This window comes from Culex quinquefasciatus, chromosome 3, assembly GCF_015732765.1.
Source record: "Culex quinquefasciatus strain JHB chromosome 3, VPISU_Cqui_1.0_pri_paternal, whole genome shotgun sequence".
Taxonomy (NCBI): Eukaryota; Metazoa; Arthropoda; class Insecta; order Diptera; family Culicidae; genus Culex; species Culex quinquefasciatus.
The window spans coordinates 64,331,126-64,355,295 of record NC_051863.1 but is presented as its reverse complement, the minus strand read 5'-3'; the positions used below and the strand labels follow the sequence as shown (position 1 = coordinate 64,355,295).

At 44.7% G+C, this 24,170-nt stretch overlaps 1 protein-coding gene and 1 pseudogene across 1 annotated transcript; both read right to left on the bottom strand.

The window, feature by feature from the left end:
- Positions 1 to 651: 651 nt before the first annotated feature.
- Positions 652 to 14,152, bottom strand: LOC6042561 (ubiquitin conjugation factor E4 B). Its single transcript, XM_038260194.1, has 4 exons — positions 13,447 to 14,152; positions 6,256 to 8,319; positions 6,097 to 6,191; positions 652 to 2,459 (listed from the first exon to the last, which is right to left on the bottom strand). Exons 1-4 carry the CDS (start codon positions 13,589 to 13,591, stop codon positions 1,356 to 1,358), a joined length of 3,408 nt encoding a protein of 1,135 aa, XP_038116122.1. The 5' UTR covers positions 13,592 to 14,152; the 3' UTR covers positions 652 to 1,355.
- A 2,978-nt stretch (positions 14,153 to 17,130) lies between these two features.
- Positions 17,131 to 24,103, bottom strand: LOC6053162 (annotated as a pseudogene).
- Positions 24,104 to 24,170: the final 67 nt, after the last annotated feature.

The window sequence follows — 24,170 nt, the reverse complement described above, 5'->3', positions numbered from 1 at the left end:
TATTTTCAAAAAAAATTTTTGAAGGTTGAATACCAAACTTTTTTCATTCTTGCAAAAAAAACAATTTTAAATTATCGATAGCAATACTATCTACTTTTGGCGAACAGTAAATAAGTTCCACTTTGACAGTTCAAAATTGAGGCCGTTTTGCGAACTACTATTCAGCACCCAGGACATAAACTTCAAAATATATTCAAAAAAACCCAAAAAATTGCGTTACGTAATAATCGGCTCTCTAAATATCGGGCGAATTTTCCAAAAGCCGTAAGAGCCATTGGTAAACAAAGCCCTTTTTGCATCGGTATTCGATCAACTTACGATAAACCAATTTAAAAAATTCTAGAGATTGTTCATCTACACGCCGTTAAAGTGCAGTAAACGAAAAACAAATGCAATATTGTTGCAATTTGAAGAAAAACGAAAATTAGTGTCGAAGGTCACGGTGGCTTTTACGGCTTTTTGAAAACTCACCCGAGAAATGCTTTTTTTTTTTTGGTTTTATTTCATTTCCGCCCGCCACCATTCAAAAACTGTGAGCACCCCCGGTTTACACTAAGTTTCTTTTCAGTTCCCTCATCAAAACAAGCAACCTTTTACCAATATGAGCTTTTTAAATTTTATTTAAAGAACTAGCTTAATGCACGGTACAGATTTAGAAAAGAGGAAAGATACCCAATGGCCATCGCCATCCCAGCCCAGAATCCATCACTGCTCTCGCGCCGATCCTTTGCACTGGTGAGGGTAAAACTTTATTATTTTTCTATTCCAGGTTGAGAAAAACAAGAGAGAGTGAGTAAAGATGCGTTAATTTTACTTATTGTTTTCTTTCCAAGTGGCCGTCGTCGTCGCCTTTAAATCATGTTTGAGATTATTCGCTTCTCGTGTTTTTTGAAATTTTCCTCTAATAACCTTTTTCGTTTTTTTTTTGTTTCCATCACAAAGAGCACAAATATGGAAGGATTGATTTGTTCTACTCTCTTGGGGTTTATTGTACGGTCTCATATCTTAGCAGCGGGGTGTGGGGGGAGAACAATAGCTAACGATAACGCGCGACTCAACGCGATTGATAAGTGTGTGTTGTGACAACCAGTTTCCTGTTTCTTTCAAATTTTCAGCACCGATAGATGGAAGGGGGAAGGAGGTGGGGTTTTGGGGATTTGCGGATCGAAATTGGGGGGGAGAGGGAGGGAAGGTAAGTCCTAGCTTAGCACTATACTTTCTTTTAATATAAATACGTCTATATGTATATGCGTGTGTGTGTGTGTGTGTGTATTGTTATAATAGTAAATTCAGTTTTTGAGTGTTTGTCCTCTCTGTCACGGCGTTCGTCGTCGACACACACAAAAAGGGTAGTCTTATTGTTTCTTCTTGGCGCGATAATCTTTGATCCACTGCTCGATGCGGTGCTTCAGTTCGGTGTCCGGCTTCAGCATGTCCTCGGTGAGCGGTTGCCGGTTGAACGGGTCGGTGCTGCTGTTGAGCAGGTGCCGCGTGATGATCGAACGGTCCATGACGGTGCCGGACGGCAAAATCACCGGATCGGTCATCAGCGTGTCCATCAGCGGATCCTTAAAATCGTCCGGCGCCTCAGCGAACTCGTCCGCGTTCTGCTGGTTCTGGATGAAGATTTCCGACGCTTGGTGGATCAACTTGCGGAACTCCTCAACCTCCATCGGCGTTCGGATGCCAATTCGTTCGACACGGTTCGCGGCGTCCTCGAACAAGTTCTTCTCGAAGGATCGCTCGTCCGCGGCTAGTGCGGCGGCAAATTCATCACAGCTCAGATGCAGATAGATGTCGATCAGCTGGCCGAGCAGCCGGCGTGGCTCCCAGCCGTACTTCATCGGATTTCTCACGCGCAGATCATTGCACTTGGGTCCGCACAGCTGCTGCAGATTGTAGTTGAGCATCGAGCTTAACCGGTCGATCAGTTCCGGCCGCAGGAACGGCTCCTTAATGTCGATCGTCAGATAGTGGAACATGTCCACGGTTTCGCGGGCCAGCGTCAGATACGACCGGCACTGCCGCTCATCCTGAACGAGCTGCCGCTGACGACTCGACTGTGCCTCCGTGCCCAGCTCGCCCCAGGCCGCGTCGTCCATCATCAGCACCTGCGTTTCGTGGATTCGCTTCAGATACTCCAGGCACTCGTCCAGCAGATAGGTCGTGTCGTTCAGGAAAAAGTTTACAAACTTCACAAACTGCTTGCCAATCTTGGACTCGTTGACGATCGCCTGCCGGTGCACGACGCTGTCCCACAGGCCCTTGAACAGGTGGCTGATGTGGTACCGGATGGTGAACTTGTCGTAAAACTCCGTGCTCTGGCCGGTCGTCTCGATGTCGGTGTAAAACTTCATAAGGGCACTTACCAGAGCGGTCTGGGCCAGCTCGTGGTTGATGATCTGCAGGTAGAGGCGCTGCGAGGACGTCTGGATGGTCGGCGAGGTCACGAAGAGAACCTGCAAAAGACAAGGTATAGTAGCGTTATTTTATAGCAGATTGTACACCGGATTATTGCAAGCGTTAGGCCGTTGCAAATCTTTTTCAAAGTTTATGTTCCTTCATAATTGGTTCGAAAAATCCGAGGGCAAAAAAATGTTTCTCAAAAAAAATATTTTTTTTTTTTATGAAAATAGAAGTCAACTGAAAACAGATTAAAATGCATTTTTCTGCATTGATATCATATTTAGCATGTTTGACCTGGAAAATATTTAGAATTTTTCTGGAATTCCAATGCACAGTATCGCAAAAACTTTTTTTTTGCAAAAAATTACATTTTCGTCAAACTAATGATCCACGGGTCCTTTTGACCACCCCCTCCCCAAATGTTGACCCTTTGCCTTGGCCACGTGGTCCCGTTTGGTTGGTTGCACACACACATCATTTTGGATTTTTTTAAAGGCTCTTTCATATGTTTATAGAACCTATTCAAAAAAAAAACTCTAAAATTCTAGATTTATAGAAGTATAGAAATTATTATTTCCGAATTCTGGAATTTTATGATTGAAGAAGTTCAGAACTTGAGAATGTATTTATTAATTCGATTATTTGAAAATTCTAGAATTATCGTTATTTCAGAATTCTAAAACTTAATAATATATTAACTTCCTTAAAATGTTGAATTCTACAATTTTTGAATAAAAAAAATTAAAGAATTAAAAAAGTTTAGAATTATAGAAGTTTATTTTTTTTAGTTTCAAAATTTTTCAATTCTCTGGTTACTTTTCAGTAGGCCCTAAGCGCCATTTGTAAGCAAATAAATTTTTCGAACAATTATCCGACTGACCCGCCCCTGTGGATAAATCAGACCGCGCACAATCCAGAGGTTGATGGTTCGAATCTCACGGTTGTTTTTTTCAAATTCAAAAGAATTCTAAAAACCTACAATTTAAAAATTTATTTTAATTTTTTCTACAATTTTGACAGTTTAATATTTGTGAATCAATTTTTTGAATTCTAGACTTAGGGTGGTACAAATTTTATTCAATGTTTTTGTCCATCATTTCTACTCGTTGTCAAGGATTGAAATCCTTTATTTAATTTAAGGGGTTACATACATGGAGAAAATGACGAAATCGATCTTTTTTTGAATTTTATTTTTTTGTATATTTTTATCAAGCTGAAACTGTTTTGATGCCTTCGGTATTCCCAAAGGTGTCCACACAACAATGATGTATGAAAATTCAAAAAACTGTATCTTTTGAAGGATTTTTTTGATTGATTTCGTGTCTTCGGCAATGTTGTAGGTACAAGAAACTACACCCAAAAAATTATACACGCAAAAAAATGGTAAAATTTTCCGGTCTTTTCGAAAACAATATTTTCATTTTTTTAAATCAAAGACTAACATTTCAAAAGGGCGTAATATTGAATCAAGTAAGTCTTGATTTGAAAATTTTGATAATATAATTTTTGAAAAGATCGGAAAATTTGAAATGTTTCATATTTTAACATTGTAAATCGGACCATTAGTTGCTGAGATATCGACGTTAAAAATGGTGTGTTGTTTGGATGGGACTTAAAAAACATCATTTTTTTCTGTTTTTAAACCTTTACATGCCAATATCTCCGCAACTAAAGGTCGTATCAACAAAGTTCAAAAAAGTAAAATATAGAGAATTTTCTCAGCTTTTCAAAACTATTTTTTACAAAAGTTGGCAAACATGTGCATTAATTAAAAAAAAATGAAAAACTGAGACTATTTTCAAAAAAGTTACCCTAAAATGGCTATAACTTGAAAACGGTGCACTTTATCAAAATTTCACTAAAGTACTTTTTGATTGCAAATTTTACATCGAAAAATGACATTAAAAAAAATTGCGACCAATATTTCGATTTTTAGAAAAAAAAAACAGTATTGATTCAAAAATCATAACTCGGTTGAAGATTTTTTGCACAACCTGTAAGTTGGCATTTGATGTCCCCTAAAACACATAAAAAAGTGTTTTTTTTTTGCAAAACAAGTTTTAGTGACAAAAAGTTTAAAAAAATCATCAAAAAAAATTACCCTGTACAACTTTGCCGAAGACCCCAATAATTTTTGTATGGACAGCAGCCAAATTTGAATGGAAACAAAAAAAATCGAATGACCGAAATCTCAGAGAATTGCTCATATAGTACAAATCAAAATAAGTAGGCAATACGAGCACTTCCCAAACGCCGACGTAAATATCAAGTACCTACGTGGATACGACATAATGCTGTATGAAAACAAATATACCCGGGCTTATTTGACAGCCTCATCCGCTCAATTGCTCACTTATACCTAGGGGAAATCTACCCATTTTAATCCTAATAAGCGGTCGTGTTTGAATGATGCTGGATAATCTTTCACTTTCACTAAAAGTTATTCTATTTTCTTTACCAAGCATTTAACAAAAAAAAATTCCCAAGGGTATTCTAATCGAGGCGAATGCATTGGGCCACGCCCATTTTTCTAATATCGGCTTAGTTCTTTTTTCTTCCAACACTCTGTCGAGTGTTGCCATTTGCGCTGACAGTTCAAACGAACACTCACGAAAAGTGGCATTTATAGGGAAAGTTTCCTGGCATCGCTGGCTGTGCTGCAGGTGGTGTTGACGGCCAGCCTTTGTTCTTTTTTGCCTTCGTCTCTCGCTCGGTTTTCTTCAGCCTTCGATTGGAATGCAAAGTGAAAATTGAAACGTCAAACGACTTGGCGCGTTTGTTTTTTTGATGGCGCTTGCTAATTTATTACATTTTTCGGGATTATTCTTCAAGTGAGTGCCTTACTAATGATCAAAAGAACATGTTGCCGGTAGTTGGAAGCAATTTCATATCTTAAGCGCCGTGAAAAAGTAAGCGAAAGTGAATAGTTAATTTTGGCAATATTCATTAAGCGTTTGAGGGATTCTCGTGTGTGTCACTGTGTGTGCCAACAAAATGATGAGAAGTGGTCTCGCAAAATACAAATTATGATCAAAAGTGCATTAAATGTGATCTTTTTGGCCAGTAAGTGGCATTCATTTGAGTGCTTACTCGAGGCGGTGCTGTTGCTGGTAAGTTTATAGCCCAAATAGTATTTTTGGAGCTTTAATCGAGCATCAAACTCTCCATATGACGAAGATAGGTGTTTGATTGGAAAGGGTAGATTTCCCCTACTTGATCGCTTGCCAAATCTTCGTATAGATTCCAGAGCATGATTTGTTAGCACCTGAAGTCTTTGGTTGTGGGAGCACGCAATCGGCAGCAATGTTGGCACTTTTCTTCACAGCCCAACCCAACGCCAAGAATACGGGCACGGAAGGATGGTTCCGGGTAAAATTGAGGTTACGTTCGGTGGACAGCACGGCGACGCCAAGCGGACACGACAAAAGGCACTGACGCAAGAACTGATAGCTTTTATATTAAAAAGGAAAAACTTTGCCATGATCAATTCGATTGAAGTACTAAAAAAATGCAATATGGTTGCGAAAAGAAAAGTAGCTTTGATCTGATGATTCGTACGAGTGAACCAGTTTTTCGTCCTAGGTACTTGATTATTACGTCCGCAATCGGCAGTTTGATTCTGTTACCAATTTTACCAACACAAATCTAGTTAATGTTTCCTGTTTGTTGTCTTAGCTAAGGAAAACCTACCTCAATCAGCTTGGCAGTGATGTACGGATTCTTGATGAGGTGCGGCGCGCAAACCAGCGTCAGGATCCACGTGATGATCGAGTTGTCCACGTAGTCTACGGCGGAGGAATGCAGAGGTCAGTGTCAATTGTTTTTAAACAGAAATTACAAACGACTCACCGGTGATGCTGCTGTGCTGCATGCAGAACAGAATAAAGTCGGCAATGTCCTCGATGTACCACTCGGGCAGGGCGCAAAAGTTCTCGCTCGGCACGAGCGACATCGGCGGGTGCTTGTTCACGAACAGACCCTCGATGGGGCGGTTCTCGATCTGGTACAGCATGTACTCGCACACGCTCGAGTAGAACTGGGTGCAAGCGCCGAGGACGTTCGGATCGACGATCGCAATGTCGCAGCTGAGTTTGGCCTTGGAGAGTTTGCTGATCTGGTTGACGCAGCGGTCGCGGACCTGTTTGTTGCGGCGCGCGAGCGGTGTGTTCTCCCACTGGGCCTTGCTGTTGTTGAGTTCGTCGACCATGCGCTGCAGTTCCTTGGTGGCGCGCAGCAGCTTGTTGTAGCGCTGGATGGCCGGGATGATGCCGAGGTGGTGGGCGTGCAGCGTCAGGAACCAGCAGTGGGTGACGAATTTTGGCGTTTCCCACTTGCGGTTGGCGCGGGTCGTCTCCAGCCAGTCGGTGTACTCTTGGGAGGAGCACTTGAGCTTGGTTTCGTCCTCGATGTCGATGAGGGCTTCCGGGTGGTGCGGGTAGAACGGGTCGATGCGGGACATGTTGATTTTGAGGGAGAGCAGCTGGAGGATCGACATGAAGTTCAGCATGAAGCCGTCCTTGGCGAGGAAGCGATCGTCGGCGTTGTACTGGATTCGCTTGTGGTTCGTCCGGAGGATCTCCGAGACGTACTTGAGCACCTCCTGCCGGCTGTCCAGGTTGGTTAGCAGGGACAGGAAGATCTGGTGCAGCACCTTGCGGGTGTTTCCGAGCAGCGTCTGGAACGAAGCGGACAGCGTCCGATCGCAGGCGTTGTCCAGGAAGTGGTGCGTGGCGAATTTTGGGTTCTCGTCGAGAAGAACGGACAGCGAGAGGAACGGCGCCAGGAAGGACACCTTGGAAATTTCCCGGGCAGCGTACTTGTCTAGGGTCAGTCTTGGCAGGAACACAACGTGCTTCACGATCAATTTGCAGATCGGATTGGTATTCTCAACTTTTATCTCAACCAGTTCCTTCAGTCGGTTTAACGGATCGCCGATGATGTTTTCGTTGCAGATCGCGTTCTGCATGTCCACGTACAAATCGTCCAGCACGATCGTGAAGATCTCGTCAAAATCCGACTCCTGCTTGCGCGCCTCCGCCATCAAGCTGGCGAGGAAATCCGACGGAACCTTGTTCTCGTACATCAACGTTAGCAGCGGCGACTTCTCCAAGATTAACTTGGCAGGATCGTCAATCTGGGCAAAGTTCTGGAAGCGATTCTTCGTCAGCAGGATCGCATACTTGAGCGCTTGCTGCCGAATCACCGCCGCCACATCCGGCAAAATCTCCACCAAGTACATCTTCTTGCTCTTCTTGATCTTCGTGTAGCTGTACACCTCGTCGTTCGCCCGGCAGTAACAGTTGATCAGATAATCCAACGCCGCCACCCGATTCGAGCTGAACGCCTTCATGCTCGGCTTGGACGAACACAGCGGCGTCGTGTCATCAATCTCCATCGCCGTACTCCCACCCTCCAACACCTCCTCAATCTCCTCGATTGGCTTCACCTTCTTCGACGGAATGCTGCTCCAGCTGTCCGAAAGTCCACCACTTCCTCCACCCCCGCCCCCACTCGAATCAATCAACCGCCCCTCGTAAAACTCCTTCACCACCTCCGTTATAATCTCCGCGCAAAACTCCCGATACCTCCGCCCCTCCAACGCCTCCAGCGCACTCTCCAGCACGGCCGGATCGACGCTGAAGCGTGCCTCTGAGTACCGGATCTGGCTGTTGATGTTCATGATGCGGAACACGATCTGCTGCAACTCCTCGCGGGTGGCGGCCTCGTCGCGCGCTCGGTCCTCGGGCGACTTGGACGACGAGTCGTCCTCTTGGTCCATCTTGGTGGGTTCCACCACAACTGTTGCTACTGCGGCTGCGGGTTTTGGAGGTTTGTCCGAACAACTCTCGACTGCTGGTTTGGTTGGACTCTCCAGCGGAGGTTTGGGCGTGTCGCCGGATTTGGTGCTGCAACCTGCGGAGAGAGAAAGGGATTTTGTTTACAAACTTAATACTTTTTTCAAATGTCAATTTGATATTTAAATTTGATTGTATAGGTCAAGGTAAAGGTACACGCAGAAAAATAAGGCATATTTGAATCAACAAAACGTTTTGTTGATTTAATTCAATTCAATAGTGTTTTTATTAGAATTTAACTGTTCTGCTCCAGGATGTTACATTTGCAATTCAGAGATTTGGAGAACCTTTCAACTGAGATCAATTCATAAGCCTTTGCAGGGAGGATACATATTTATACGTTTAGATTTTGCTAACTGGGTGTTCTTTTAGGGAAAATAATTTTTGAGAAAAAACCCTAGATCTATGTTTGGCTTAAAAACTAATATCACAGTTGTTGGCGGAGGAGTGCTTCGATGAGCGGATTCGTTGACATCCCACACGAAGTTCTCGTTGCCCTTTCGATGCTTGCGTCAACGGTGTCGACGCCGGCCAGCTTGTGTAGATCGTCGGTCGGGTACCACGGGTCCAGGTTGTGCACCATCTTGAGCAGCTTATTCTGCTTCACCTGGAGTCGCTTACGGTGCGATTTGGCGCAGTTGCCCCAGACCGCAGCAGCGTAGGTCAGCATTGGACGGATGATGCACTTGACCACCAGCGACTTGTTCTTGATGCTCAGCTTCGACCGCAGATTCAGCAGGGAGTAGAGCGCTTTGGTGGACCGATCCACCTTCCCGATGATGTAGTTCACGTGCTTGTCGTACTTTAGCTTCTTGTCATGCACCACTCCCAGGTACGTGACTGGGTGGACTGGGTTTTCCCAGCGTTCAGCTTGATGCGCCACTTCCGCTGAAACTCCTCGAGGTTGTTCTGTGCCGCTTGTAGGTGGGTGACGACGATCTTCGGGTCCTTGTCCGATGCCAAGTATGCAGTGTCATCCGCAAAGAATGCGTACGACACTCCATCGATCATCGGCACGTCGGAGGTGAGGATGTTGTAGAGAGTCGGGCTCAGCACTGATCCTTGGGGCACGCCGAAGGGGATGTTGTGGACGGAAGAACGCTCGCCATTCACCGTCACCGTAAACGAACGATTTGTCAGGAACGACTCGACGATCTTGACCAGGAATGGCTGGAGGTTCGAGCGGAAGAGCTTGTAGACCACGGCGTCCTGCCACACGGAGTCGTAGGCTTTTTCGACGTCGAGAAGGATCATGCCGGTTGACTTCCCCGCCAGGAAACCGCGCTTCACCATCTCCGAGATACGGGTGAGTTGGTGCACCGTTGAGTGCCCCGGCTTGAAGCCGAACTGCTCGTGTGGAATGAGTTGCTCCGTCTCCAGGTGACGGTTTATCCGGACGAGGATCACCCGTTCCAGGAGTTTGCTCAGGCTGCTCAAAAGGCTGATCGGGCGGTAGTTACCTGGATTGGTTATGTCCTTGTTCGCCTTTGGGATGGCGATCACGTTCGCGTGTTTCCAGCCGGCCGGAAAGTAGCCCAAGGCCAGGCAAGCGTTGAAGATTTTGGTCAGGACGACCAACCCTTTTCTTGGCAGCTGCTTTAGGCACGTATTCCGGATTCCGTCTTTCCCAGGAGACTTCCGGTTTTTGAGCGTGCGGATGATCGCCTTGACCTCTTTCGGTTTGACAAGGGCGGCCGGAGGCACGGGATGAGTTGTCGCTCGGATGTGGCCAAGCGCGTTCTCCACAGCAGCCGATGTTTCGGGATCACCTGGTTGCTCGTTGTTGTGGGCAGCGGCGAACGCACTCGCGAGCGCTTCGGCTTTCGCTGAAGGGCTCACTACGAGGTCTCCGTTGACGTTCAGCGGGGGGCTGTACTTGACCGTGTTCCGGAGGTTGCGGGTAAGCTTCCAGAACTTGTTGCTGCCGTTGTCCAGTGTCCTTAGCAAGGAGCCGAAGTTTTTGTAGCGGTGTTCGGCGCTTTTGGTGCTGATGACGTTGTTCAGGTGGGTCACCACCGCTCCGATGAGCGGGTCCCGTCTTCGGATGAACTGTCTACGCCGCACGTTCCTCAGCCGGATTAGCAGCTTCAGCTCGTCGGGAATGTCCTTCTTCTGAGGTAGGAACCTACGCGAAGGGACAGCGGCTTCCTCAGCAGCTTTGAGGATGGCGGTGAACCTGTCGATGGCATCGTCGATTTTCTCCGAGCGATCTAGAGTGTTGATCCAGCTAGCGTTAAGGTCGACCTCCCGTTCGATCGAGCGAGCAAAAGTGCTCCAGTTCGCTCTGTCGAAGCATCAGACGAGTCTTCCAGCCGGGGCGACTGGAACATCAACGTCGATCGTAAAGGTGACCGGCAGATGGTCCGACGACAGTTCAACGTGCGTTATCGGCTGCGACATCTGCACCTGGTTGTTTGAAATGACCAGGTCCAACGTGGAAGGCCTCCCTCGTCCAGCGGGGCAGCGGGTTGGAGTATCCGGAGCGTGTATGTAGATGTCCTTGGACTCGTACTCTTGGTGCAGGATTTGCCCTGCTTTGTTGGCCCTGGCACAGTTCCACATCCTATGTCGCGCGTTTACTTGAGGCGGGTGGGGCAACCCTTGTAGTTCGCTGTGTGGTTTTGGCTGCAGTTAGCACAACGGATTTGTGAGCGGTCGTCGTTGACCACGACGTCGGCTCGCGCGGGGAGTGCGCATGCGGTCGTCTGGTGGCGCTCACCACACTTCACGCACTTGGCCTCCAGATGGCAGTTTCTCATCCCGTGGCCGTACTGCTGGCACCGGAAACACTGGACGACGTCCGACTTCTTCTTGGAATAGTGCCTCCAACGGACGATCACGTTGAACAGCGCCTTGATTTGTTGCAGCTCCTGAAGTTTCACGGTTCCATTCTCAAACTGCAGCAGGTACAGCGCGTAATCGCCGTGCTTCGATTTCCCCATCTGGCGCACACTTGTGGGACGAAGAAACACATCTTCGAGTTCCCGCCTGACGTCTTCTACCGGAAACACTGGTAATCCAGAAAGGACGATTTTCACCGGGGTTTCGTCACTGGTCCCATGGGTGTAGAACTGGACATTTGCCTGCTTCAAAGTACTCACCACAGAGGTTAAGTGGGGTTTAGTCGACACCCTGATCTGGATGTACCCTTTGTTTACCCGCAAGTGGTAATCGTCGGCGCCCAGCTGGGTCGTTGACATCAGCCGGTTGAGCGCTGGAACACTGGAACCGTGGACGAAGATCGGCGGACAGCGTATTTTTGCGGGAGCAGGAGGCGGATTTTTCACATTACTACCAGCAGCATCACCACCAGCAGCACCATCACCAACGGCAAAAGTTCCACCACCGCCGCCATTGTTTACGTTTTCCACCTCATCGCCGGAGATGTCGAAGTCGAGCATCTCGAAATGATTCGCCGTCGGGAATCCCCCGGAAGACCTCCCGGGTTGGGTCAGAGGCCGATGTTCGTTGAGCTGGTCTGATATCGATGAGATACCGCCGGTGGAATTTCTTCGACGGCGTCACCACCTTTTCCTTCTGCTGTTTGCGGGCTTTCTTGGCACAAATTACTTCCCTGTCCCACATTGGCGTGCCCCTTTCTTTTAGCCGTCTCGATTCTGACCCGCGACGGTCAAAGGTTTACGAGCCGTTTCCACAGGCCACCAGCAAGGTCACACTTTGTCATCATGATGACGAAACCAAGCCAACGTGGAGGTAAGAAAATAGGACAATTGCAAGGAACCAGAGCTATACTGTCCTGATCAAGAATGATCTAACAGGACTACGGACGTAGTCAGTGACGCTCCTTCGAGGATGTTCCTCGCCTGAGCGTCAACTGAAGAGGTATCATCAGCATCATTCACCCTTGGCCTGCAATTCGCCCCAGATGACGGTACCACAAAAATATTTACCCTTAGTGTTGAATAACATTAAAACAAACTGTTTTTTTCCTTTGGGCTGAAACAAACTGTTTAAACATATTGATTCGCATTTGAAAAATTAAAAACAAATATCAACAATATTGATTCAAAAGACAAATAAACAAAATCTGATAGCTTCAAACTGTGTTGAAAGCAACAAAACCATTGTATAAAAGCTGTTTTCGCTTTGCTCCTGCTTCAGTAAGAACGGTGTGCGAAACCACCCAACACAACCCTAATGAAACTCGCTCTCATCCTTGCCTGCCTGATGGCCGTCGTGGCTGCCGGAGGGAAAAAGCCGGTTGAGGCCGGAGCAGATCCCCAGGTTGCGCACGCCTTTTGGAGGGGTGAGGTGGCAACATTCAGGAAAGGGTTCAAACCGGCGTACATGATGAATGTGACAGCTTACACTAACAGAAACAAAAATTAATATGATGTAATGTTCACGTGAAAATTCAATAAACCTGAGGTTAGATTTTTTCACTTAATCTCAAATATCTCGGCTCTCGAGTGTCAAAATTGGCTTTCCTTTTTTTTTCTCTTTTTTGCTCGACAATGGACTGCCGTCAATTAAATGAGCATTTCAGAAAAAAAGTATGGAATTTTTGTTGACATAAATCCGCCTGGGAGAAGCCAAACATAATCTATGGTCAAAAACCTTTCGTTCAAAGACAATACACACATGATTGAAACAGTTTTTGTATTGATGCCAAGCGATTTTTAGCAAATTTGTTCAAAAAAGTTACTTTTTCAGTAAATCGAGGAGGTATTTTATTATTTTTTATTGTCTAAGAAATTATTACTTTTAACTTCATAATCTATCATTTAAGAAGTTAGCAATTAAAAATCCTCAACATGTCTAGAAACTGGAGGAGCTTTGGAAAATTGTGAAGCCAACGCTGTGTTGAAACCAACAAAACAAACTCAAACGAAAGCAAAAGTGATGACTTTTCAACATTAACCTACAATGCGTAATTAAAGCCAATCTTCCCCGAAAAAAAGAAAACAAGTTCAACGCACTTTTATCTGCGTAGTTTCCCCGTCATTAAACTTTTCACCCATCAGCGCTCGAGAAGAAGCGAGGTGAAAAGTTCGAGACTTTCGCAAAACCAACGACGTCGCAAATTTCGTCTCCTCTCAGCGCGCTGCGAAATACTCCCACCGTAGCGAAGCCGAAGTTGACACAGAATCTTTTTCGCATGTTTAATCGAAACCCTCCTGCTCGAATCTAGGTCACGCGGCCTTGGACCCAAAAAAAAAGTTACCTTCTTCCCCCGCTTCCTTGCCGTCTCCGGCGCTGCCGGATGTGGCCGCCAGCTGGTCCACCGCAGTCACGACTGCCGTCGCCGTCGAGCTGGTCTCCAGCTTCCGCAGCCGCCTGGCCCTGATTTCCTCCGGGGTGAGCTCCATCTCGGATTGCTTCCTCTTCGCTTGAGACACTTCCACTTTTGAAGCCGTTTTTGTTCCGCTCAGCTCACGAGGAACGAAGGGAAGCTGCTTCAAAACAATGACAAAGTTGGCGCTGACGACGACAACCAAACACAAAGGCTTTTGTTTTGCAAATTTCACTCTGGCACAGAGAAGAAAAAAAAAAAGTTGGCCGCGATTTTCCCTTCTGCTGCGCGTTGGCCAAAGTTGGAAACGTCACCCGTAGCGACGTCTCGCGTTCCTCCTCCTTCTGGTCTTCTTCGTCGTTGTCGTCGTCGTAACACCACACACACTCACAACAGAGGAAAAATGGCTTGCTTTGTCGCCCAAACGGATTGTCTTTCTCCACCTACACACGCACCACTTCCAGGTTTCACGTTCCGGATTGGCTTCCCCGCACTCGACAGTCAAAACAATCCGACTTTCCACCGCAACAAAATCGCGCAGTCACCGGACCTGACCAGCGCGCGTCCGAAAAAGATGAGCCAAAAAAATTTCTGTCTAGTCACTTTTTAGCTTCCTTCAAAAGTGCGAAACATCACCACAAAAGCGAACGCGACAAAAATCAGCTGCAGCTGTCAAAGTTTGTGCCCAGTGAGTTTGTGAGAATCGAAACGGCCTGCAAAACTAGCTCAGATTTGGCTCACATAGCCACATACTCAAAATTGGGTTGTTAGGCTTACACCCTTACACTGTAACTGAAATTCGCACTAAGCTGAGTTCGTTTTTGTTTCAGGGCCACGAAATTGATCACAAAAGAGTTGTCTTGCGTAATTATCAGTGAATCTTGGGGAAATTTGAACCGGACAATGTAATCGAAAATTTCAACAACCATCTTGCAAAGTTCTTTGTCATACTGGTCATGTGTAACATAACCACCTGCACCTTTTTTTTAACTTTTTGGCCGTTGCAAATATGTTTTGAAATTTATGTCCTTCGTCTCTGACCAAAGTCGAGGTGGGGGTTGGGGGCAGCCGGACACTAAGATGACAGTTTTCGTGAGTTGCGCGTATTCACCGATAGATGGCCAGTGGGCCTCGTCAGAGTCCGCCCAATAAATACGCAACTCAAAATTTGCATGAGATTCTTTGTTTTCGTGACGGCTTTCGCGGCACGCTCACTTCAACTATTCTAGACTAATATTTGAACGTGGCGTATCTCTAAACAAGTTTTTCATGAAAATGATTCCAGACTGCTTATTTTGTCGTTTTAAACCGAAACAAGACAGAAACTATATTTATTTAAACTATTCGCCATTTTCAAAAGTTTGGCTAGATAATATCAAAGGCCGCCATCTTAGGCCCACTGGGCTCACAAAAAGAGGTACGCTCAGTTTGTATGGGAGCTGTCAACATGCTCCCGGGCTGGTTGGGGGCGGGTGGATTTCTATTTTCTATTTTCATTAAAATATTTATTGAATTTTTTTGAAAAAATATTTTTTTTGCTTCCTGATTTTTCGGACAAATTTTTGTTTTTCAAAGGCCTGAATCTCGGCCTGAATACAAAAATAAAAACGTTACTTAATCCACCTTTAGGTGGTTGTTGCCTTCCTCATATCCATAAAGTCAATACATTCAGAATAGCATCATTCCCTCTTAACATGTCTAACAAATTAACTTTATCACTCATTTCTTTTGATAGGGTTCGCAGACCTTCAATATTTCTGGCTCATCAGCAAGGTCTGATAAAAAACCTTTCCAACGATAGTCCACATGGAAGATTCAGACAATATTTCTATCACAATTTCTGAAATCCGGCCTCCAAAAAGTGTATAAATAACACTTAAGGGCTGATAACTTTTGATAGGGTTGTCAGATCCTCGATGTTTTAGGCTAATTTGAAAGGTCTTTTGATTATCTAACTAACGATAGGGAATCTATGACATTTCCCCGAAACCCATATTACCGAAGGGACATTTCCCCGAATGCCACTTCCCCGAAAATACACTTCCTCTAATAGTCATTTCCCCGAATTCCATTTACCCGAATTTCCCATTTCCCCTAATCGTCCACATTCCTGAATGCCATTTTCCCGAATGGGCCACAATCCCGAATGCCACTTACCCGATTAGTCATATCCCTGAATAGTCATTTCCCTGAACGCCATTTCCCCGAACGCGGTCAAGCCAAAATGCCCGGTGCCCCGGAGCGCGCGCGCTCCTGGGCACCGGGCATTTCGGCTTGACCGCGTTCGGGGAAATCGCATTTTACAGTCGACTCTCTGCTTGTCAATATCCAAGGGACCGTCGAGGAAGAGAATCATCAGATTACAGAACGATGCAAAATGAAGACTCGATTGAAAATATTTTTTTCTTGATACCCAGCTATGGGAGAGAATCATGGCAACGTCCATCAAACAAAAACACACAAATTTCAAACACCCTTTAAAGCTTCGTTTCGCCAAGCAAAATGTCTGTGCAAGCCATGAAAACTGAAATTATTGACAACCGGAAGAGATTTTTAAAGCAAACAGGGACTGAAGAATTCATCGATAGATGGAGAATTACGAGGGGGACGTCACTCCTGCGTTCATCGAGCGATAAAGCTCCCTTCTCTAACCTTCGCAGCACTATCTTTTGCTTTTCCGCTTTATGTTGCTTTAACTCGCGTTAACCGCGATAACTTGCTTTTTGGCTTACCTTTTGTTGCTTTCACGCATCAGACTGCTCGATTTTTTTGACAGCGAGAACTGTCAAACGCATATGACAGTTCTCGTTGTCAAATCAATCGAGCAGTTTGTTTTGCTGGAACCGATCGTCTGCCATCGGAATTTTAGACCGGTTCCCGTCACCGGAGAACTGCGACGACCACGAAAATGATGTAGAGCCTTCTTTTCATCATCTTCCACCTTCCATCTAAAGGTTAAGTACCTGAACAAATTCGCCAAAGCCGCCGTTAATACGACCTGCAAGGACCTAGAGCGCTAATAGCCGAAGGAGACACGCAACCACCTGGATGCGGTTTCGGGAAGTTGGTTTGCACCCGGTGCAACGTCGTGATGGACCACACCCGGAAAGGTTCCATCATTCCATTCCAGTGGAAGGCGCAGGAGCACTTGAAGAGTTTATGGAGGAAGGTAGAAGCGAAGGCGTCAGGGAAGGTCAAAAAGAAAGTTTCGTTCGTGGCGGAGCGTGAAGAAGGTGGAGAGCACATTGAGGAAGGTTTCGTCGTACGTGTCGTGTGAAATGCGGGTCAGGCAACATCCAGAAGGGACGCTTCACTTTGATCCGGGCAGCGAGGGATTTAATGTGTTCCACGTACAACGTGATGATGGACCATACACGGATGCATTCATCGATAGGCACTTGTCAACAAGTTCAAGAAGCGAAAAGTGGACCAGGACGATCCTGCAAAACACAATCAACCCTCCTACAAGGTTGCACGATACCCTTTCAAAACAACAGCATCTAACGCCATCACAAACCTGGCTGAACACTTGCTGATCCGGCTTAAGCGAGTTAGCAGCTTCCGGATGGAATGTGCGAGGAGAGAAAATTGTTAAATCATTTAATCATATTTGAATTTTTAAATATATATTTTCATATATTTATTTAGCGATGAAAGTTATGTATTAAATAAAAATAAATGTATTGCGCCTCCAGCTTGTGCCGATCGTCTTCCGGAAGGCATTCCAAATCCACGTTCACTTCTTCCTCATCCAGTGTTTCAATGCTTTCGGGGTCCGTCTGCGTCCTCCAATTATGCTGCGCTCATCGTCGTCGCTGATCGTTAGCCGCATCAGGTACTCTTCGTTTAGCTAAGCGTTACAAACGGATTCATACCCTTCGTTGTCGGCGATCCTCATCCGCAGCTGGAGCAGAACGCTACCGAACGCTTCCAATGGCCATCGATTTCTTACCAGTCGTTTCCGCGGCCAGTTTGAACACGGCACAGGCCATCAGCGTTTTGGGGCAACCTCCGCCGTACACGATACGGACCTCTTTGACGGTAGCGGCCAGCATGCAAAGGGCGTCGTGCAGCGAACGATCCGCTTCGTCGGTGATCTGCTGGGTTGTCCCACGGATTACGACGGTACAAATCCTCCTAAGGGAACTCTCGAAGCGCAGCAGCGTGTCCTCGCCGATCATGACCTGCCAGATCTGATTGAGACGAACCGGGTTGGTCCGGGTTGTCACCATGTCCTTAATTTTGTCCTACTCGGTGACCTCCAGCTCTGCAATCTTAGCTATCGAATCCATCTTGATGCTCTATGCAATAACCTTGAACTTGACCGTGTCCATTGGCGTGTTGGCGATCAAGATCTTTGCGTTCTCGATGCGTTTCGACTGGTGCACTGCACACCGCGCTTGTCCAACAGGAAACTCTCGTTCAGAAACGACTTCTCAAAGCAACCACCGGTCTTTTTTATGCGCTGAATCGCGGTCAATTTCCCGGATCACTTCAACCGCTTCACGGCATCGACGACCAGCTTGGCCAAGTACTACTTTTGCTGGGACCGAATCTACGAGCTGAGCGTCGTCCAGGCAATGTTCATCAAATTCTTCCATGAACTTTTCTGCATCCTTCGAATTGTCCTGAGCTACGACAATCAGCACCGGACGTGCCGCCTGCGTGGACGCTCTCCACCCGGCGATAATCGTCTGCGGGTGCAACATTTGTTCGTTCAGCTTTTCCGGCTCACGCAGCAACTCCGACGCCAGCACCGTCGCGGAAGTCGTTCTATCACCAACCTCGTTGTCAAAGAAGCGATTCATGTCCTCGAGGATCTTCGCCGCCGGATTTTTTACGCCGACCGCCTTCAGAATCGTCGCTCCGTCCATGGTGACCTCAACCTATCCGGCGCTGCGGCCGTGCGCCACCAGAATAATGTCCTTTCCCTTCGGGCCGAGTGTGCTCTTGACCAGGTCGCCGATCGCGATTGCCCCCGCAAACGAGGATAGCCGGGCTATTTCCCCCTTCTCCTCCTCGGCAAACGTTTCGGTGATTCGCTGGGGAAAGATAACAATCACAAACAACAATAAAAATCATAATTAAAATCACTGCTAAACAACAAAATTACCCGGAAACTTTTCTCCTGCGGAGCAATTTTTCTGGCCGTTGACAAAAAAGCAAAGTTTTGCTTTGAATGTTTCTATCTGTCAAAACTGCATGAAAAAACAAAAACAATTACCGAGTTGCCAAACATGACCAAAAACTGCTCGACGGCAAGGTTGCAAGATAAATTTCCCTGGTTCAAAAGTCGAGCAGAAACTGATCGCTTTAACTCGCTTTAACGCGCGTTAACTTGCGATAACTTGCTTTAAGGTGGCGTTATGTGAAAACTCGGCACGATGAGTAGCGTTGATGCTTTTCGAGCCAGTTTTTGTGCGTTTTCGTGTGTTATCGCGGAGTGACATTCCCCTCGGAGAATTATTGATATCTAGAAGATCGACAGCTCTATAAGAAAAAAAAAAAAATGATGGCACTTTTTATCACATCAAACTACATATAATATTTCTTGAAAGGTTCGTATTGGCCTTGAATGATCAACTTTCTTTTTGGCTTCACTCAGAACAGACGTAGCATTTTAGGGGGGAAGTGGTGTTAGAAGGTTTGGTACTATTCATTCAAATACAATGAATATTGTTACAGTTTTTTTTTATATATTCTCAAAACAAATACCTTTTTCTTATAGACATGATAATAATAATGCAATAGAAGTTTTGTTATTTTTTATGATTCAAAAACATACCGTGCGATTTTCGTAGTACCCCGTATCAGTAGAACCCAGTTCACACTGATCATTTTATTCACATTGCTGGTTTGGGATTTGGTGAAAAGTATAATCAACAAAAATTTGTACCAGCCTTATGTAACTATTTGTTCGATTTTTTGCAAATTCGAAAAAAAAATCCTTGCAAATTTCTCAAAAACAACATCTAATCATGCGGTTGAACACAAATGTTAATTTAACAACAAAAAATTTAGTAATTGGGCCCTAAAATTAAGCTTAAATTTGTGATATTATTGTTCACAAGAAAAATAAGCTTTACTAAGTACAATGACCCTTTGAACGATCGCAAAGGATTTAAAATGGATTTTTAATTCAATTTCTAAAAATTCACTTCACGGCCCTTCTTGGCAGAAAAGCTCCTACTTGACAGCTCGATCCAGGGGGCCATAGTTGATCCATCGAAAAATGTTGTCTTGTCAATAACTTTTTTGCATAAAAATGAAGAAAAAAAAGTTATCAGAAATGGTTTTTAATCGTGTTTCTTACCGTTGTTCATAAAAATTTACAAAGGGCTTTACTACCCAATTTACAACATTTAATCAACAGCATACCCGAAAAAGCTGTTTGTTCGGAAAATTGAGAAAGAAAATAACTGTTAGTCATGGAAAAAGGCTTTAGCGAAAATGATGATTAGGGGATATGCAAATTCGGGTAATTTTAAATTTAAATTAACGGCAATTGGGTACTAAAGCCCTATGCCAATTTTTATGTACAACGGTAAAAAACACGATTAAAAACCATTTCTGATCACTTTTTTTCATTTTAATGCAAATTTTTTTTTTGACTAGACAACATTTTTTCGATGGATCAACTATGGTCCCCTTGGAACGACCTGTCAAGTAGGAGCTTTTCTGTCAAGAAGGACCGCGAGGTTAATTTTTCAAAATTGATTTAAAAATCCATTTTAAGCTCTTTATGGTCGTACAAAGGGTCATTGTACTCAGAAAAATAAGCTTTATCGCTGTGAACAATAATATCAGCAATCTAAGCTTCATTTTAGGACCCAATTGGCGTAAGTGTCACTTCGGGGAAATGGCATTCGGGGAAATGGCCGATTAGGGGAAATGGCATTCGGGGATATAGCCGATTAGGGGAAATGATATTCGGGGAAATGGCATTCGGGGATGTGGATGATTAGGGGAAGTGGTATTCGGGGATGTGACCAATTAGGGGAAATGATTTTCGGGGAAATGGCATTCGGGGAAATGTCATTCGGGGAAATGAGCTAGACCCATCGCGAGTACCTTAGGTAGAAAGCCATGTCGCTAGTTAGCAGTTGGACTAACAATCCAAAGGTCATCAGGGGTGGATGCAAGCTAAGGTGTAAAAAGAGGTTTGCACACGGGTTTGCAATAGGTGATCAAACGTCAAAATTACCCTCCACTAGAGGGCGCTGAAACTTGGGGTGATGTTTACATTATATCCTAAAGAGAGCAAATCGGCTTAAAATTTGAAATTGATTTATTTTATCGTCAATACGAAATTTGTAAAACATTATACCATTCTAAGGTAAGAAATAAAGAGCTTAATTGGTACAAACAAAAATATTTTTGTGATGGCCGATTTTACCTGTTCATTATTTGATTCAAAATTAGAGAAATTTTACAATCAACAAAAACTTAATTAGTTGAGAAAGTTAGTTATTCAAGTAGACTAATGAGCATGAGCATGAGAGACCACCCATGGTTGTCCTTCTCCGTTGCTGAACAGGACCGTAATATCCCATCAGCACAACCGGTCACACGCTTCAACGATCAAATGATGTTTCCCTTATCAACAGCATGCATGAATGCGCTGAAAAGATAAAACATCACGATCATCAAAACTAGAGTCGGTGCGAACAGGAAACAGTCGTTGGCCACCAACGGCGCCCGCCATGTCAGTTTGTAGATCTCGAGGGGATGGGACGGGAATGTTAGTTAGCACAGGCTGCTTCCAAGGGTGGGTTCTATACGATATCCACACCCCCGCGTGTGCCGGAAAACTACTTCTACTTGGGATTTTGTTAGTGGGAAAGGGTAATGGCCAGGATTCATCATAGAGGATGATGATGTGGCCCAATAATCAATGAATTTCGTTAAATAAGGTGATGTATTATGTATTCTCAAGGCAAACAATGCGGATGAGACCATTCCCGGTTATTTGGTGTTGAGTTTAGCATAAATGATTCAATCTTAGACAGCCGGCTGTGGAAAGATAGAATCAAAATTATGTGTGTTTAAAAGGTGAAATATTAAACTCAGCGTTACATATTTACGTAGAGTTGACCTGAGACTATTTATACTTTTAAATTATTATAATATGAAAGACCAATAAATGACTGATAAGTTATGATGTTATCTGAAGGACTTGAACAATCACGTTGAAACAAGATTTGTCGCCACGATTCGCGAAAAACGAATAGTCGAATTGAATGATAATTTATATTTGGCTAACGCAATTTAAAACGAATCTTCTCGTAAAACAATTACAAATCATAGAACCCCGGCTGTGATGTGTATCAAATACATCACTAACGAGAAAAACACACTGACGAAGATCGACGAAACCGGAACGCGAAAAAAAATGCGTCCCGACGGACAGGCACCGCGAAACGGACTGGCTCAGCTCTGCTGTCATCGTGACAACCAGAGCTTGCCGCACCTTCACACTCACGCGCACGCACTCACCCGAAATACACACCGACGACGATCGACGAAACCGGAACGCGAAAAAAAATGCGTCCCGACGGACAGGCACCGCGAAACGGACTGGCTCAGCTCTGCTGTCATCGTGACAACCAGAGCTAGCCGCACCTTCACACTCACGCGCACGCACTCACCCGAAATACACACCGACGACGATCGACGAAACCGGAACGCGAAAAAAAAATGCGTCCCGACGGACAGGCACCGCGAAACGGACTGGCTCAGCTCTGCTGTCATCGTGACAACCAGAGCTTGCCGCACCTTCACACTCACGCGCACGCACTCACCCGAAATACACACCGACGACGATCGACGAAACCGGAACGCGAAAAAAAATGCGTCCCGACGGACAGGCACCGCGAAACGGACTGGCTCAGCTCTGCTGTCATCGTGACAACCAGAGCTAGCCGCACCTTCACACTCACGCGCACGCACTCACCCGAAATACACACCGACGACGATCGACGAAACCGGAACGCGAAAAAAAAATGCGTCCCGACGGACAGGCACCGCGAAACGGACTGGCACAGCTCTGCTGTCATCGTGACAACCAGAGCTAGCCGCACCTTCACACACACGCGCACGCACTCACCCGAAATACACACCGACGACGATCGACGAAACCGGAATGCGAAAAAAAATGCGTCCCGACGGACAGGCACCGCGAAACGGACTCGTTAGTTATTCAAGTAGACTAATGTTTTTTTAAGTCACTTTTAACATAAAAGCAAAAGTCTGTCTCAGAAATTTAAATTGGAGTCATTTTAAAAATTAGCAATCTAACCTCACTCTCGCGTTTTCAATCCGGATCTCAGAATTTTCAATGAAAATGTCAACTTAGCAAAAAATTCAAAAAGTCAATCGATAATACTTTTTATTTCTTACCTTAACTTTATTTCAATCCAAAAGATCATTTTTCATGAAAAAATCTTTAAAAAGTTTTAGCTCCCCTTTGCAATTATCGCGCAAAAACGTAAACGTAACCTTCCACCAAAGTTCTCCTACTTGAATGTAGATGGCGTATTGTGTTTTTAGCTTTGGTTTTGGGGGCCTATTCGCGATCAAAAGCTCAAAAATTCCGACAGATGGCGCAATGCATCGAAGAATGACGATTCAGATTTTCGCTGTTCGGTTACATAGGAATGCAAACTTAAAATTGAATTAACAGCTCATAGAACAACTTTTGAGAAAAAATTCAAGTAGTACGATTGTTAACTCTTTGCCCTCTATAAATTAACGCAATAAAAAAAATTGAAAAAAAAAATAATTTTGAAAAAATAATATTGTTTAAAATGATAGAGCATCAAAAGTTAACAAAGTATCAGCTCGAATTTTTTCTCAAAAGTTGTTTTGAACGCTGGAATTTAACAAAACAGAATTCGCATACATAACCTCAAAGGGCGGAAATTTCAATCGACATTCTTCGTTCTGTTCTGCTACTCAACACTAGGTGTCGCATGTCGTTTGGCTCTTGAACGGCAATTGCCTCAACAATCAATCCTTTCGGACACCTAGTTTCGAGTAGGAATCTCGCAATCGAGAACGCCAAGGCAATGCTGTATGAGCGAATAATTTGTATTTTTTTTTTTTTGGTTTTCCGATTCCTCAAACAATTTTACGTAACGCTGAAGGAAACTTGCAACTTTTGGATCAAATGTAAATTGGGTCCTAAAATGAAGCTTAGATTGCTGATATTATTGTTTACCGCGATAAAGCTTATTTTTCTGAGTACAACGACCTTTTGTACGATTCCAAAGAGTTTAAAATGGATTTTTAAATCAATTTCGAAAAATTAACCTCGCGGTCCTTCTTGACAGAAAAGTTCCTACTTGACAGCTCGTTCCAAGGGGAACGTAGTTGATCCATCGAAAAAATGTTGTCTTTTCAATATTTTTTTTGCATTAAAATGAAAAAAAAACTGAAGAGAAATGGTTTTTAATCGTGTTTTTTACCGTTGTACATAAAAATTGACATAGGGCTTTAGTACCCAATTTCCGGCTAGTTCCCTCCTTGACCTGATACATAGTTTAACTAAAAAGTTATCGTACCCAGTAAAACAACAAATTACTTGCATTTATTCGTGAACGCTCACACTCACTAGGCATTCCGCGATTCGCACTTTTCACAACCCTGCAGCTCTG